Below are 15,759 nucleotides of genomic sequence, written 5' to 3' on the forward strand. Positions count from 1 at the left end.
TATACTTACTCCCGACTTACTGTGCATGCTTCAGTCACCCCTTGCATGGGAACAGGTAAAAGTGATGGAGTGTTATGTCAAACTACACACAAAAAACCCACAATGTCAATAAATGTCACAGTACAAAAAGGGGTGTGACAAGGGGGTGCAGGACCACCACCTGTCTTTATTTGCTCTGTCCTTTTCTTGGTTGCTGTTATAAACAAACAAACAGATTATTCCCAGGGTCTCTTGTCATAGACTAAAAGCAATATAAGTGATAAATATTACCATTCTGTGGAATATTCTTATATTTCACTTTTACTTTTTCCCATGTTCTAGTGGGTCCTGTTGTGGCTCTAATGTGAAAGAGGATATGATGTAATATAATATAATGTGGTATAATATAATATCACATGATATAATGTAATATCATGGATCACTTACGAGTTTAATTTGTCAGCAACTTTCTGCCAGCCCTCTCTCCTTGCTTTTGCAGCCTTTGCAGTGTTCCCCTGCGTTTTAATTAAACTCTGAAACTCCTGATATCCCTCAATCAAGAGTTCTTGCTCTGCTGCCGTAAAATACTGAGCGCGCTCCTTCGCCATCTTCGCCGACCAATCACAGGGTTGCCGATCAATGTTTCTACTATCGATGCGTAGCCCCTTTTAAACCACCCAGTGATCTCAGATTACTTCATCCAGCTATACTAATCGTCAACAACAGGTGTGTTCGGAGAACCGGATTAGCGAGCTCAAAGTTAGCGCGATGATTTGATCTTGGATGTGTCATTTGATCTTGGATGTAGTAAGCGCGGTACGAAGAACGGGCCCCTGAATGTGCTGGGTTGTTCAGTTTTCCAGCAAAACAAAATTTGTGTTCAAGCATCCATCGAGCTGCTCCTCACCTGCTGTGCATCTGTGTTCAGCAGCCTTTCCTCTGTGTTTCTCAGGTTTTGTATTTTAAATAGTACTAGTACTTTAAAAGGTAATGAAATCTTTCATCAGTTTCATAAACTTTAACCCTGTATTAGCGTTATTGTTTTTGAAACTGACCTGTAATGTTGTCTGTCATCGCTGTCAGTGCTGTATGTTTAGTATCACTTTCGCTTCTGTGAATCTGTTCTGTTTTACTGTTTCTAAACTTTTATGTTGTCTATTTACAGTCTTTGGTTAGAGAAGCGCTTTTAGCTGCTTGTCAGAGGAGAATGTACTTCCTGAACAATAATGCCCCCTAGAGGCTGAAGACGGTAATGCATATATCATGTTTTAGATTTTTCGCTCCTGTTTATGCATAACAGTAAAATGTTTAGGATGTTGTGGGGATAAAAACAAACACTTCAGTCAACTCACACTTGGACCCTGAAATGTGTGAAGATCTAAATATTTATCAAAGTAAGATTTATAATATTTGATGTATGTACAAGGTTGAGTATAGAGAGAAATAACAGAGATTAATGAAATATTACACAGACATAAAGAATCCCATTTTTAAAATCAGTCACTCCTGTTAAAAGAAAAGATATTATTAGAATATTTTTTACAAAGCTCTAAATGACATTTACCCTGCAATAACACACCTTCGAAACTCCCATTGTAAATTAGTGCTGTATATAAAAGAAAATACACACATGCATTAATAAAAAATAAAAAAAAACTATTTAATGAGCGTCCCTCGTGAAAAAAGGGACCATTTTGGGTAACTTTGGATTTTGGATTCTCAATATATCAGTCTAGTTGCATAAAGACTAGTTGCATGAAACTTGGCCAGGATGAGTATTTTAGGATTATTTTTGAAATTCAATGATCCCCTCTATGGTGTGGTGTATAGTAAAGGAGATAAACATATGTACTACCTTTGACATCCCTCGTACCATTTTGGGCCCCATTGACTCCCATTATAATCACATATTTTCGATATACTGTAATCCTGACATGTGATAATGCTTTTCTCGTGAATACCTAATGGATCTAAGCCTCTGCCTTCAAAATAAAGGAAAAATAGGTTTTGGATCAAATGAGCAAAATATTAGGCACAGCACCACCATAGACATTTTCAGTGGTTTTGAATGCAGGACATGGTTATCTTACTATGCAAAATACATGGCAATAAAACGGCTAACCACCATAAAATAGTCTTGATGTAGTGGAACTGATATAAGAGAGTGGTGTGAATGTGATTGAGAATATATATATATATATACTCTGTGTGTGTGTGTGTGTGTGTGTGTGTGTGTGTGTGTGTGTCGGTCGCAAACAAAACGGCCCGTAGAGCCGCCTCCTTGAATAGAATAGAATAGAATAGAATAGAATAGAATAGAATAATCCTTTAATTGTCCCACAAGGGGAAATTTGGCTGTATCAGCAGCAAAAAAACCACACATATACAAACAGAACAGGACACAAAACAGAAGCACAATTTTTACATATTTACATCATGGACAATAGTTACCAGAGCAGAGTACAGTACAGTTGTTTAAATTAGCGTACACATAGTGTGCAAACATAGCAGGATACTGAAAGATGTTTAAATAGTTAAGAATATTTAGAATAATTAGAAAAGTGCAGATTGTTTATTGTACCTGTGCATTAAAAAGTAGACATGTAACTTCCAATAAGTTAGTGTATATATAAGCTGAGAAAAGTAATGTGCAGTTATAACAGTAAAAGTTGTTACAGTGCTGATGTAAACATCTATGTTTGTTGGGAGCAGTTCTGATTGTACAGTCTGACAGCTGCAGGGAGGAAGGACCTGCGGAAACGCTCCTTCATGCATCTAGGATGCAGCAGTCTGTCACTGAAGCAGCTCTGCAGTTCAGCAACATTTCCATGCATGAGGTGGGAGACTCTGTCCATCAGAGATGTTATTTTGGCCAGAGTCCTTCTGTCTCCCACCACCTGCACTGGGTCCAGGGTGCATCCCAGAACAGAGCTGGCCTTCCTGATGAGTTTATCCAACCTCTTCCTCTCAGCTGCCGATAAACCGCTGCTCCAACATACCACACTGTAAAAAATGACAGATGCCACCACAGAGTCATAGAAGGTCTTTAAAAGCGCTCCCTGTACTCCAAATGACCTCAGCCGCCTCAGCAGGTATAGTCTGCTCTGACCCTTCCTGTAAAGAGCATCAGTGTTGTGGCTCCAGTCCAGTTTATTATTCAGGTGAACACCCAGGTACCTATAAGAGTCCACTATCTCAATGTCCACTCCCTGGATGTTCACCGGTGTCAGTGTGGTGGGTCTGCGTCTCCGGAAGTCCACCACCAACTCCTTGGTTTTCCCGGCGTTGATCAGCAGGTGGTTCTGCTGACACCAGTCCACAAAGTCCAGAGTCCACTGTCTGTACTCTGAGTCGTCCTCGCCTGTGATGAGGAAAAGTGAACAACGGCAGCCTGCTCCGTTTTTTTCCTTTCTCTGAACCTCTGTCAATATTATTCTGCTTCATTTTGCACATGAGCCTTGTGTTTGCTCTCAGCAAGCAAGGGGAGGGGTGCAAAAACAGCCACCTGTTTGTTGAGCAGAGGGGGGAGGGGAAGTCTTTACTCTCCCAGTGGCACGTCAGCAGAGCCGGGGGAAGAGAGAGATCGTTTTCTATCTTTTTGGATTCAAGTGCACATTTGAAGTATGTGAGAACAGTTTGCAGCCTTGTCTCACTCGTGATTTCTGCACAGACGCCACGAAATGCACAGACGGGCGCACGCACAACACGAAGCGCACAGTCAATTTAGGGGAGGCTTTTGCTGAGAAAGAGCAGCGTTCCAAAAAGCGGAAGCAGAGCTCATTGTGCAAACAGCACATTATTATCGTAACTGCTGCAAAGATATATATAAGATATGCCCTGTCTGCAAAATCTAACCATCTTGTGGTTCATGCTATGTATGATAATGTAAATTACATCTTTGTTTAGTTTGTTGTTGAGTTTGTTCAGGTCAGTTCACTTTGTTTTTTTGCAATAAAGTTTTATTGTTCCAAAAATAATAATGCATCCAAATCAATGTTGTTATGAATTATTTACCTATTCAAGGCTGTAATAACCTCATGCCAAATATTTCCATTTGCAACTAATTTTTTGAAATTATTGCATATTATGGGTTTTTCACCCCCCCCAAAACGGGGGTTTTTATGACAATAAAGCCATAAAAACCTAAAAAATATTTAAAAAATAATGAAAAACTTTATATCTGTGGTTAGGTCTGAAGTTGTTTAAAAGATCTGATGTGAAAAAAAAATAAAAAAAATAATATATGATATTCCTATATCACCTTTTGGATGGGGACCATTTTGGGTCCCGAGGGACACCAATGGGTGTAAATTTTGAGGGATGCTTAATATAACCACTAAGAAAACCTCTCTCATGTAATCAAACTCAGCCTGCACAGTAAAATACACTTGTTATGATTTAATGTTGTCAGTGTTTTGTTTTATGTTATGTTTAAGGATTTGTTCTCATTTCCTGTTTTATTGTGAAGGTCTGCGTCTCATGTGAGTGTGTTCAGTTTTACCTCTGTCTCGTCTGGTTGATTATTCCCAGCTGTGTTCCCCACCTGTGTGTAATCTTCCTGTGTTCCCCACCTGTGTGTAATCTTCCTGTGTTTCCCTGTGTGTATTTAAGTCGCGTCCTCTGTCTTTGTAGTTTGGCTGGTCCGTCTGTGTAGCTACCGTGTCTTATCCGTGTGTTTCCCTGCTGCCCAACCGTCATCTGTTTTCTGCTCGCTGTTATTCGTGTTCAGGTTTGTGTTTCTGTTCAGGGTCAGTAGTTTAGTTTTCCCAGTATAGTTTAGTTCTCCGTTTACCATTTTGTCCATCTCTTTTGTTGTGTTTGCCTTAGTGGCACCAGCCATTTTTTTTTTTAGCCAACCTGGTTGTCCATTTTAAGATAAAACCTCTTCTCACCCACAATCTCGTATTCATCTTCTTTTATGTTGCGGCTATGAGCCGGGTCGTAACACACTCAAATTGATCAAAAACTGAACTGATGACTTCCTACTTTCAGTTCTTTCATTTCAGTGATGGTGGATTATAACCTCCATTCAAAGCATTCAAAAAAGAGAAGAGGAAACTGTAGAACATGTTATATTACACTGTGAGAAGGTAACTGATCCAAAACCTCAGTAACATAAAAATGAAACTGGATCTTATTGATTTACTGCACAAGGACTCAAGAAGTGAAAGTGATCAGACCTTGTTCCAGTTTTTAAAAGAGTAAATTGTTTGGGAGGATTTGAGGGTCGATGTTCCAGTTCACACTCCACACCAGTTGGTGGCGGTAATGCACCATGTTGTTGTTTGACAACCACAAATACAATTTCTAGGAAAAGGAAGAAGGAGGGGCGAAACAAATCGAGGATGATCCACGAGAGGAGGTGTTCAAATCCAGGAAATTTTAGACCTATAGGGCTTTGGAGCGTGATGTCACTGGAGGTGGGCCACGCCCCCTTCCGCCATGACAGTAGGCTAGACACAGGATACAGCTTCAGCTATGGTTCGTACGTGTTGTGTTATCAGTTGCAACGTTTGATCACACGATCGTGAAGGCAAGAAGCTGGATAATGGGCTCTCTTTTCATCGTTTTTCAACCTGGAGGCAACGTGAGGGATCCCATGTATCCGATATTACTAAACAAAGACGTCAGGCTTGCATTGCAGCGGTGAGACGAGCGGATCGAGTTCTGTGCAATCCCCAGCTTTTTGTTGGTTTGGTCTCCGCATCTTCTTTCCGGTGAGTTCTAAATTAATTCATATCACTTTTAAAATGCTTTTAGTGTTATTTTCAATGTGCTGAGGTCATAGATAATGAGATAAAACATGCTAATGTGTGATGCTGCAGAACCACGTCATGTCATCATGTCGACTGAGTAGCTTATGATTTAGCATTATTGCAGGCAAACCAGCATATGAAATGGATGTAACAAATCCAGACTGGGCACCAACACTGCTCATGGGCCTCTAAAAACATACTAAATTGCTCTCATTGTACACTAATCCGCACATAACTTCCAGATGAATCACACTTGTCATGTGCACTAATTTTATCTTACCGCCTTTGTCCTATCCCGATCTTTGCATACCTTGTCTGTGGAGTCAGCGCATACACAGCAAACCAGTTTAAGAATTATAAATCCCTGGAGGCCCACATCCAATTCACGAACGGCTGGGTGCAAGATTTGTCCATCTTTATGCCTCCACGCTGCGACAACTGTACGTTGTCGTTAAGACAAAGGTAAGTTGGTTTGAACATGATAACTTTCTAAACAACTTCCTTGTTACAGTTTTTGATTTGCACGTACAGCCAACCCATCTATATTAGCCTTGGTTCATTACAGACCTTTTATTAAAAGTGTTTTTTGTGTGTTTCAGGTACTGCACTCACAACGACTGAATGAAAGTGCACTGTGACCTCGTTGTGTGGACACAGAGAGACCTGTCATACGCATCTTCCCTGATGTGGATTTCTGGGAACCACGTTTAAAGCAAGCACAAGACTTCTTTCTTAAAGTGTGTCTTCCTGAACTTGTTGGGAAATACTTCTCCAAACAACGTGCTGCTCTAAATAGCCTGTAATGTTTCATTTTGTGGTTCAAGATTGATGCCAGCTGTGTGTTGCCATGTAAATAGTTTGCATTTCATTTCTATGTACTTGCTAAGTACATGTGATAAGATCAAGAATAAAAAAAAACCATGTATACTATTCTTTTCTGTTTTATTGAAACTACTTCACACAAAGTACAATTATTTACAATGAACTACACATGCAACACAACAGCTTTATGAATACTCAACAAGAGCAAGTTTCATTTGGCGCTGGTTTGACAACCACACTGGGGCACATATTCACCAAAACACAGCAAACCTTAACAATCTTATCAAGCAGTGTTGTGTTTAATTCTGCTCTGCCCTGTTCATTGCACACACAATGCTTCGTCTGCCCTTTAGCTTCTGTGATGCTGTCTGTCCGATCACCACTGTCCACATTTACAGGTGGTACCTCAACCTCCACTTGTCCAACACAACTGCTGTCCACAGCTATGACATTGTAATTTTGTTGTTGTTCTTCGGTCAGATCTTCATCGATTACTTCTGCACGGGGCACACCTTCAGACTCTGCAGCTGCATAAAAGCCTGTAAGATAAAATTAGTGCACATGACAGGTGTGTGATTCATCTGGAAGTTATGTGCGGATTAGTGTACAATGAGAGCAATTTAGTATGTTTTTAGAGGCCCATGAGCAGTGTTGGTGCCCAGTCTGGATTTGTTACATCCATTTCATATGCTGGTTTGCCTGCAATAATGCTAAATCATAAGCTACTCAGTCGACATGATGACATGACGTGGTTCTGCAGCATCACACATTAGCATGTTTTATCTCATTATCTATGACCTCAGCACATTGAAAATAACACTAAAAGCATTTTAATAGTGATATGAATTAATTTAGAACTCACCGGAAAGAAGATGTGGAGACCAAACCAACAAAAAGCTGGGGATTGCACAGAACTCGATCCGCTCGTCTCACCGCTGCAATGCAAGCCTGACGTCTTTGTTTAGTAATATCGGATACATGGGATCCTTCACGTTGCCTCCAGGTTGAAAAACGATGAAAAGAGAGCCCATTATCCAGCTTCTTGCCTTCACGATCGTGTGATCAAACGTTGCAACTGACAACACAACACGTACGAACCATAGCTGAAGCTGTATCCTGTGTCTAGCCTACTGTCATGGCGGAAAGGGGGCGTGGCCCACCTCCAGTGACGTCAACTCCAAAGCCCTATAGCGTTGACATCGCATGTTTGTAAAGTGATGGAGCGTATGATAACTGAAAGATTGACGTACTATTTGGAAACTAGAGGATTTATCTCTAAATATCAAAGTGGGTTTAGAAGAGGGAGGAATACTATGGATCCAGTTTTATGTTTGGAACATGAAGTTAGAAAAGCACAAACAAACGGTGAGAGTGTAGTTGCGGTGTTTTTTGATATTGAAAAGGCCTATGATATGAAGATGGCCTACTGATTAAACTCTGAAAATTGGGTATTAGGGGGAGGATGTACGGGTGGATAAAGGATTTTTTTAAAGGGGCGTCATATTCAAGTGAGGATTGGGAAGGTTTTTTCTCAAAGGTTTTTGGTAGAAAATGGTACACCTCAAGGGAGCATAGTGAGCCCTTTGTTATTTTCTTTGATGATAGATGATGTGTTTAATGATTTAGAGGCAGGGGTGGGATGTTCACTTTTTGCTGATGATGGAGCAATATGGAAGAGAGGGGAAAAATGTAGGGTATATTGTGAAGAAACTGCAGGGAACAATTAGAAGAATCGAAGAGTGGTCTTATAAGTGGGGTTTTAAATTTTCAGTTGATAAAACCAAGGTGATGTTTTTTACAAGGAAGAGAGTTGGTAAGGACATCAAGCTTAAGTTGTATGATCGAGAATTAGAAAGGGTGAGTAACTTTAAGTTTCTTGGATTGTGGTTTGATGAGAGGTTAACATGGGCTGCACATATTCAGAAGGTGGTGGACAAATGTAAAAAAGTGTTGAATATAATGAGGTGTTTGGTTGGGAGGGACTGGGGAGCGGATAGGAAGTCTTTGAGGGCCATATACACTGGGTTGGTCAGATCACTGTTGGATTATGGGTGTGTAGCATATAACTCGGCAGCAGCCACAGCTCTGGTAAAGTTAGACCATATTCAGTATCAGGCACTACGAATTTGCACGGGTGCATTTAAAACAACTCCAACAGCAGCTTTACAGGTGGAGATGGGAGAGATGCCATTAGGACTGAGAAGGGAGCAGCTCACACTTAATTATTGGGCTAATTTACAGGGCAACGGGCAGGATCACCCAACGCATGAAGTACTTAAACCTTGCTGGGAGAAAGAAAAGAGGGAAACGAAGAGCTTTGGGTGGATTGTGTGGAGACAAGCAACAGAATTTAATCTGGATCAGTTAAACATTAGTCGCAGAGTGCCGTTACCAGCAGTGCCTCCATGGCTACTTCCTGATGCTGTAGTAGACTTAACGTTGTTGAACAGGAAGACTGAGGGTAAGGCATTTACTTTGAACGCTCATGTGGTACAGGCTTACATTGACCAATATTATAGTTATGTTCAAATATATACAGACGCCTCAAAGAACTCAACTGGACAAACCGGTGTTGCAGTTGTGGTCCCAGAGTTTTCGGTGGAAATGGGTAAAAGGATTAGTGATGGGCTTTCTGTATACACTGGGGAAATGATCGCAATATTATTAGCTGTTCAGTGGGTGGAGGACATGAGGCCATTACATGCTGTCATTTGTTCAGATTCAAGTTCGTCATTGGTCAGTCTACAGCATAGTCACTCAGACAGTAGGGCAGATGTTTTGGGGGAAATTCAGCAGACACTTTTCCGGCTACACATGATGGGACTTGCTGTTGTGTTTTTTTGGGTTCCAGCGCACTGTGGAGTATGGGCAAATGAACAGGCAGAGTTGCAAAGGAGGCCGTAAGGCATGGGGCGGTTGACATGGCTGTTAGTATTGGCCAAGCAGAGATAAGGAGTATGGTAAGGCAAGTTATGAGAGCTAGATGGCAAAAGCAGTGGGAGGAGGAAAGGAAGGGACGATGGTTGTATAAGATTCAAAGGAGGGTGGGAGGAATGAGAAACGCAGGACGGACTAGGAGGGAGGAGGTGATCATATCCAGACTGAGATTTGGACATACTGGCTTGAATGACACATTATTCTTGATAGGGAAACATAGTACTGGGAAATGTGATTACTGTGGGGTAGGGGAAACTGTAGAACATGTCATGTTGCAGTGTCAGAGGTATCAGGTTGAGAGGAGGCAATTGATTCAAAATCTCAGTAACCTGAAAATCAAACTGGATCTTGTTGATTTGTTGCAAAAGGAATCGGGAAGTAAAAGTTATCAGGCCTTATTTCGGTTTTTAAAAGAGGGGAACCTGTTTGGCAGGATTTGAATTTTTTTTTTTTTTTTTTTTTTTTTTGAGCGTCGTTCCAGACCATACTCCATACCAGTTGGTGGCGGTAATGCACCTTTCAGTTGTTTGCCAACCGCCAATACAAATGTAAGAAGAAGAAGAAGAAGCGGAGGTGTTTGTACAGAGAGCTGTTTCTTCATTCAAAGAGAATAAAGTAGTACCAACGTTTGGATCGATATCTGCATCGATCTGCCCACCCTTGTCTCCTGGATCGTAGCTGAGATCAGCGTGAACCACGTGGGTCTCTGCTCCCTGATCTGTTTCCTGTGTTTGGAAAGAGTTCCAGCTTCATCACGGAGTTTCTCTCGGTTTGTGGGCTCATCTAAAGGTAAGCACCGAGCTAACTTTACTGTGAGTTCAGTTCATGTTGAGTTTAGCTCCTGAATGAGGTCTTCTGCTGCTCTCCTCGGTGTCTGTTCACAGTTTAATGTGAACACGTTGAGAGAAGAGTGAGAGAGTGTTTGGAGAAAAACACCAACTAATCTTTAGCTCAGCATGCTGGGAGAAGTTGGAGCAGAAAAGTCTTTTCATTGTCCCTGCAGCTGTTTTTCTGCCTGCACCAAACCTCTACAGCCTCATTTCTATTTGAAGTGATAACAGGAAATGGATGAGAGCGATCTGCTGCAGTATCAGGGTCACAATAAACTTTATTGTCCAGCTGCTGTGGATGAACACATGAGAGGAAGTGAACTCCTACAAAGTCTCATTTTAATGAGTCTGGCTGCTGTAAAGTGATGCACAGGAAGATGTTAACAAAAACTAATGAAACAGAGATGAAAGTAAACAGTGTTCATATTTGAAAGCACAGAGAATAGAAATATATTGTGGTGGTTAATGTGCAGGAGAGTGTGAAGAATGTAATAATGTCTTCCTGTGTCAAACACAGCTGCAGTCAAAGCAGGAAAGAAAGCACTGAAACCACTGATCAAAGCTCATTAATCAAAGACTGCTGATCAATGGCCATGAGTACCATTCACAGAGAGTTGGGGAGTCGCTGCAATCACAACATTTGATCAATGAGCTTTGATCAGTGGTCGTTGATCAATGTTCATGAGAATTTGCATATTAATGCTCAATAACTGACCTCCCAGCCCATTGTTCCTTCAGTGGTTCTCGTTTCAGTCATTATGCAAATGTACTGTTGAAGATTGGGGAAACCTGCAGTCAGCTGAGACTGAAGAAGTCACTTGGATGAGTGACGAAACGTTTCTCCTACTGCAAAAGCTGCATCCAGATGAACAGAATCAAACTTTTAGGAATGGTGGAGGTGATGGGACTGGGGGGCTGAAGGTGTGGAAAGTGTGGGGTGGGGGAGTAACAGGTCTGTCCCTGTTTGTGGAAACCACAGGAGGAGCTGTTCATGCTGTTGCTGGGTGTGAATTGTTGATGGAGTCTTTAAACTTGTAGTTGCTGTTTTCCAGACTGAAGCAGAGTCGTTAGCTGAAAACTGGTTTTAGAGCTTCATTCAGGACACCTTCTCAGGCTCTTACAGCCTTACCTGTATCATAACAAAGTGTATAAACCCCAATCCACCTTTAACATGGTCCTTCTCCCAAACCTTCAAATAGGACTTTCTGGCCCTGTCATAGTAAAGGGCTGCTTAGAATATTAGAGCCAATGTCACAAAGTTCCTCCTGAAGTATAAGTGAGTGAGAGAGTTTCCTCACTTTGCAGCACAACACGTCTCACAAGATTTCTACAAGCAATCAGAGTGAAATTTGTACTTTGTGTTGTCAGATGAACATATGAGACACTTTGACTCTTCAGTGCAGTGTGGAGCCTAACAAAGATCTGTTTTGTGTCCCAGCTGATCAGCAGGAGGAGAAGAGTCTGACGGAGCAGCAGAGGAACATTTTCAGCCATCTGGACTCAGCTGAGTCACTACAGAGGAAACAATGAGCTCAACACAGAAGGTGAGGAAAATATCACAGTTTCACCAAATAATCAGTCACGTCTAAAACTCTCATACTCCCAACCTGTTATATCACTGTGTTGCATATTATGTATTTTAAAATTGTGTTTACAAACATTAAGTCGTCACAAGCTATTATTATTATTATTATTATTAGTAGTAGTAGTAGTGATATTAATTAAATTTTCAATTCAATTCAGTGTTATTTATACAGCACCAAATCACAACAATAGTTACCTCAAGGTGCTTCATATTGTAATGTGGATCCTACAATAATACATACAGAGAAAACCCAACAATCAAATGACCCCCTTTGAGCAAGCACTTTGGCAACAGTGGGAAGGAAAAACTCTCTTTTAACAGGAAGAAACCTCCAGCAGAACAATGCTCACAGAGGGGCGGGGCTATCTGCAGAGAGCGGTTGGGGTGAAAAAAGGAAGACGGGATAAAATACATGCTGTCGAAATACATTATTATTATTATTATTATTATTATTACTATTAGTAGTAGTAGTATTAATAATAATATTATTGCTGTAATTGTTGTTCAAATAGACTCAATATTGGTTCATCAACCCAAAAAATATACGTCCAAAGCAGCACAACGGTAGCCCGATATCAGGCAGTAAACACATTAAGTGTGTATATTTTCCCTTTTTTTGAGTTTTTTTTTGTTTTTTTCCTCATGCAAAATGAAATGTCATTAATATAGATTGAAAATGAATGAATGACATTTAATCGCCGTTAATCAAAAATGAATCCAATGTTTTCTACAGTGAAACGTTTGAACAATCATGAATTATTTTTAGCACCAGGTTGGATGTAATGTGTTAGAACTACCAGCAGGTGGGGATAAGAGACCTTTAAGGTGTTTGGTGCCACACTCCACCTTCAGGTTTAAAACTAGTGTTAATGGAGGGTGTTTGAAGGTTCAGTTTGTTCCACGACTGCATTTCACTCACTGCCTCTGTTTGTATCTCTGTCACTGCAGGACCAACATGGAGCGAGAAGTCAGCGCTCTCAGGAGGCCGACAAACCTCACAGAAGAAAGAGAGAGAAAACATACACCTGTGACGAGTGTGGGAAGGATTTTACTGGGAAGGCTGAACTAAAACGTCATCAGGTCATCCACACTGGAGAGAGACCGTTCAGCTGTGACTTGTGTGGAAAGACTTTTTCCTGGAAGGATTCCCTAAAACAACACCAACTCATCCACAGTGGAGTTAAAGCGTACAGCTGTGATCAGTGTGGGAAGGATTTTACTGGGAAGACTAAACTAAAACAGCATCAGGTCATCCACACTGGAGAGAGACCGTTCAGCTGTGACTTGTGTGGAAAGACTTTTTCCTGGAAGGATTCCCTAAAACAACACCAACTCATCCACAGTGGAGTTAAAGCGTACAGCTGTGATCAGTGTGGCAGAGCTTTTACTCACAGTAGCTACTTACAGAAGCATCTAGTTACCCACTCTGGAATTAAGGCATACAGCTGTGACGAGTGTGGAAAAACTTTCGGCCGGATAGAGAGCCGAAATATACACCTACGCATTCACACTGGACATGATGTGTACTGCTGTGAACAGTGTGGCAAACAGTTTACAACAGACGCACAGTTACAACGCCACATGTTGACCCACACTGAGGAGAGACCTTATAAATGTGACCTGTGTGGGAAGACTTTTAAATATCCACATCACCTGAGACATCACCAACAGATCCACACCAGAAAGAGACTCTACAAGTGCAGTTACTGTGAGGTATGTATTTATATTGTTATCTGTGTTAACTGAAACGGTAAAATGTAATTGGACGTCTGCAGAGATGCTCTTTATTTCAGGCGACGTTCAGGATAAAATGTTGAAGGACTGACTTACACTGTCTTTGTGTCTTTGTTTAGAAGCAGAGCGACACAGATGGATCCAGTTCTCAACCCTGTCATCACTGTGGTGGTGGGAAAGACTTTCGTTGTGACCTCTGTGGAAAAACTTTCAGTCGACAAGACACCCTAAAAATACATCAACGTGAGCACAGTGGAGACAAACTGAAATACTGCAAAGAATGTGGGAGAAGCTTCACCACATCAAGTGACTTAAAACGACATGAACTGATTCACAGTGGGGTCAAAAAGCACCTCTGTGATCAGTGTGGGTTATCTTTCACCACTGCAAGTAACTTTAAACGACACAAACGAGTCCACACAGGAGAGAAACCATACAAGTGCAGACACTGTGACAAAAGCTTCTCATGTTCAAGTAGTCGTAACGATCATGAACGTACACACATGGAAGGAAACTACAGCTGTGACCAGTGTGACAAGAGCTTCAGGAATCTCAGATCATACTCCAAACACAAACGATCCCACGTTACTAATAAACTGTTTCACTGTTACCAATGTGCCAAAACATTCACCTCATTGTCTGCTCTGTGCAAACATCAGCGTGATCACTCAGGGCTGAAATCACTCTCATCACTGGATCACAGTGAATCTGAAGAGACAGAAAGATCCTCTGGTTTCAGTGTCAGACTTAAAACCCTTGAGATCAGGCTCCACAGAGTTCAGATGGAATCTCCTGTAAAGATCTGATGAAAATGTTCCACTAGATGGATGTATAATCTCTTTTTCTGAAGGTTGCTCTCTTCCTGTTTCTGCCAGTGCTGACTGCACAGCTGTAATTCAGATCCATGTCACTGTTTGGAAGCATCAGAGAACTGCTGATGCTGTAAAGCTGCTGGTCAGTCTGATGGGCTGTTGTGTTGTTGTTGGTGATGCTGGATGAAGGGCTGGTGGACCAGGTGAGCTCAGGTTGAGGGTAGATCCCGTCTGAGCTGCAGGTGATCCTTTGTCCTACTTGTTGGAGATTAACTTTACGGACTGGAGCTGGAAAAAATCTAACAATAAAAGAAAAATATATTTCTAAAGAAGTCAGAAAGAGATTTTGTTGTCACAATTTTCCTTTTCTGTTTATTTCATGTTAACATGATTTAATTGAACAAAAATCATGTAAACATGAATCTCAGACCACAGTAAAATATAACATTTGTCTTAGTGTTTTGACACAGCATTTCTAAATACAGATAATGATTAATGATGTAACATGTCATGTATTCTTTATGTATTTGAAGTGTGATAAAAATGACTCTGGATCAGTCCTGGTGTCACAGACAGGCCTCGGGGCTTCAAACCTCAGAAAGTCCTTTTGGCTCTCAGCTGAATTCCTCTGACACACTTTAACAACTATAAGTCAAAGGTCAGAGGTCATATGATTTGGTAATGACAATGCTGAATAACCACATCACTGATTAGGTATTGTAGTAACAACTCAGACTGTTATAATTATTTAGTTAATAATACAGGTTCATGATGTTGTTTCAGGTTGTTTGTGGTTCAGTTTCTTGCGTCGGTTGTAAATGTGGCAGCTTTAGTCTTTCCTGTCTTTTTAAAAAGAGTTTTGTTACCGTCCACATTCAGGATGATGAACATTTCTCTGATGGTGCTGGTGTGGCACTGGTATCTCCCCTCATCCTGAATGTTCACCTCTGTCAGCTGGAGTGAGGCGTTTCCTCTGGAGACCTGATCCTTGGAAAGTGAAGTTTTACTTCTGACTGAATATATGATCGAGCAGTTATATAAACATGAATCTGTCCACGGAGCTCCTCCTCGCCTGCTGTGCATCCGTGTTCAGCAGCCTTTCATCTGTTTCTCAGGTTTTGTATATTAAATAGTACCTGCTTCTGGGGTTCGACATGTTTCGGTTGTCTTATTTTACGTATATAATTAAGATGTTGTGAATAAGTATTTCAGTTGTATCCCGTAGTTGTTTGCTTGACATCGAGCTTTATCCAAGGAAAAACAAAAACACTGTCTGTCTTTCCTCCAAAATCACACTTGGATTA

The 15,759-nt window shown here is 41.0% G+C and overlaps 2 protein-coding genes and 1 long non-coding RNA gene across 4 annotated transcripts in view; 2 read left to right on the forward strand and 1 right to left on the reverse strand.

Moving 5' to 3' along the window:
- LOC109197521 (uncharacterized) overlaps positions 1 to 15,759 on the reverse strand; it is an 89,292-nt gene that overhangs the window by 64,026 nt on the left and 9,507 nt on the right. The window contains exon 5 of one of the 2 annotated variants that reach the window (XR_003221721.1): positions 14,608 to 14,743. The exons of the other annotated variant lie outside the window; for it this stretch is intronic. The gene's annotated coding sequence lies outside the window, so the exon portion shown is untranslated. Of the gene's footprint in view, positions 1 to 14,607; positions 14,744 to 15,759 lie in introns of those variants that run through there. 2 annotated transcript variants of the gene reach the window in all.
- Positions 5,646 to 6,393, forward strand: LOC112847896 (uncharacterized). The gene is made up of 3 exons (XR_003221729.1): positions 5,646 to 5,696; positions 6,063 to 6,197; positions 6,335 to 6,393. It is a non-coding gene; the product is annotated as an uncharacterized LOC112847896 (long non-coding RNA).
- LOC112847882 (zinc finger protein 595-like) overlaps positions 11,846 to 15,759 on the forward strand; it is a 32,469-nt gene continuing 28,555 nt past the window's right edge. Inside the window, exons 1-2 of the mRNA XM_025910483.1 lie at positions 11,846 to 11,868; positions 12,858 to 13,070. Of these exons, the coding sequence (XP_025766268.1) occupies positions 11,851 to 11,868; positions 12,858 to 13,070 (231 nt within the window). The 5' untranslated portion in view covers positions 11,846 to 11,850. The remainder of the gene's footprint in view (positions 11,869 to 12,857; positions 13,071 to 15,759) is intronic.

The sequence above is a fragment of the Oreochromis niloticus genome, linkage group LG9 (assembly GCF_001858045.2).
Source record: "Oreochromis niloticus isolate F11D_XX linkage group LG9, O_niloticus_UMD_NMBU, whole genome shotgun sequence".
Taxonomy (NCBI): Eukaryota; Metazoa; Chordata; class Actinopteri; order Cichliformes; family Cichlidae; genus Oreochromis; species Oreochromis niloticus.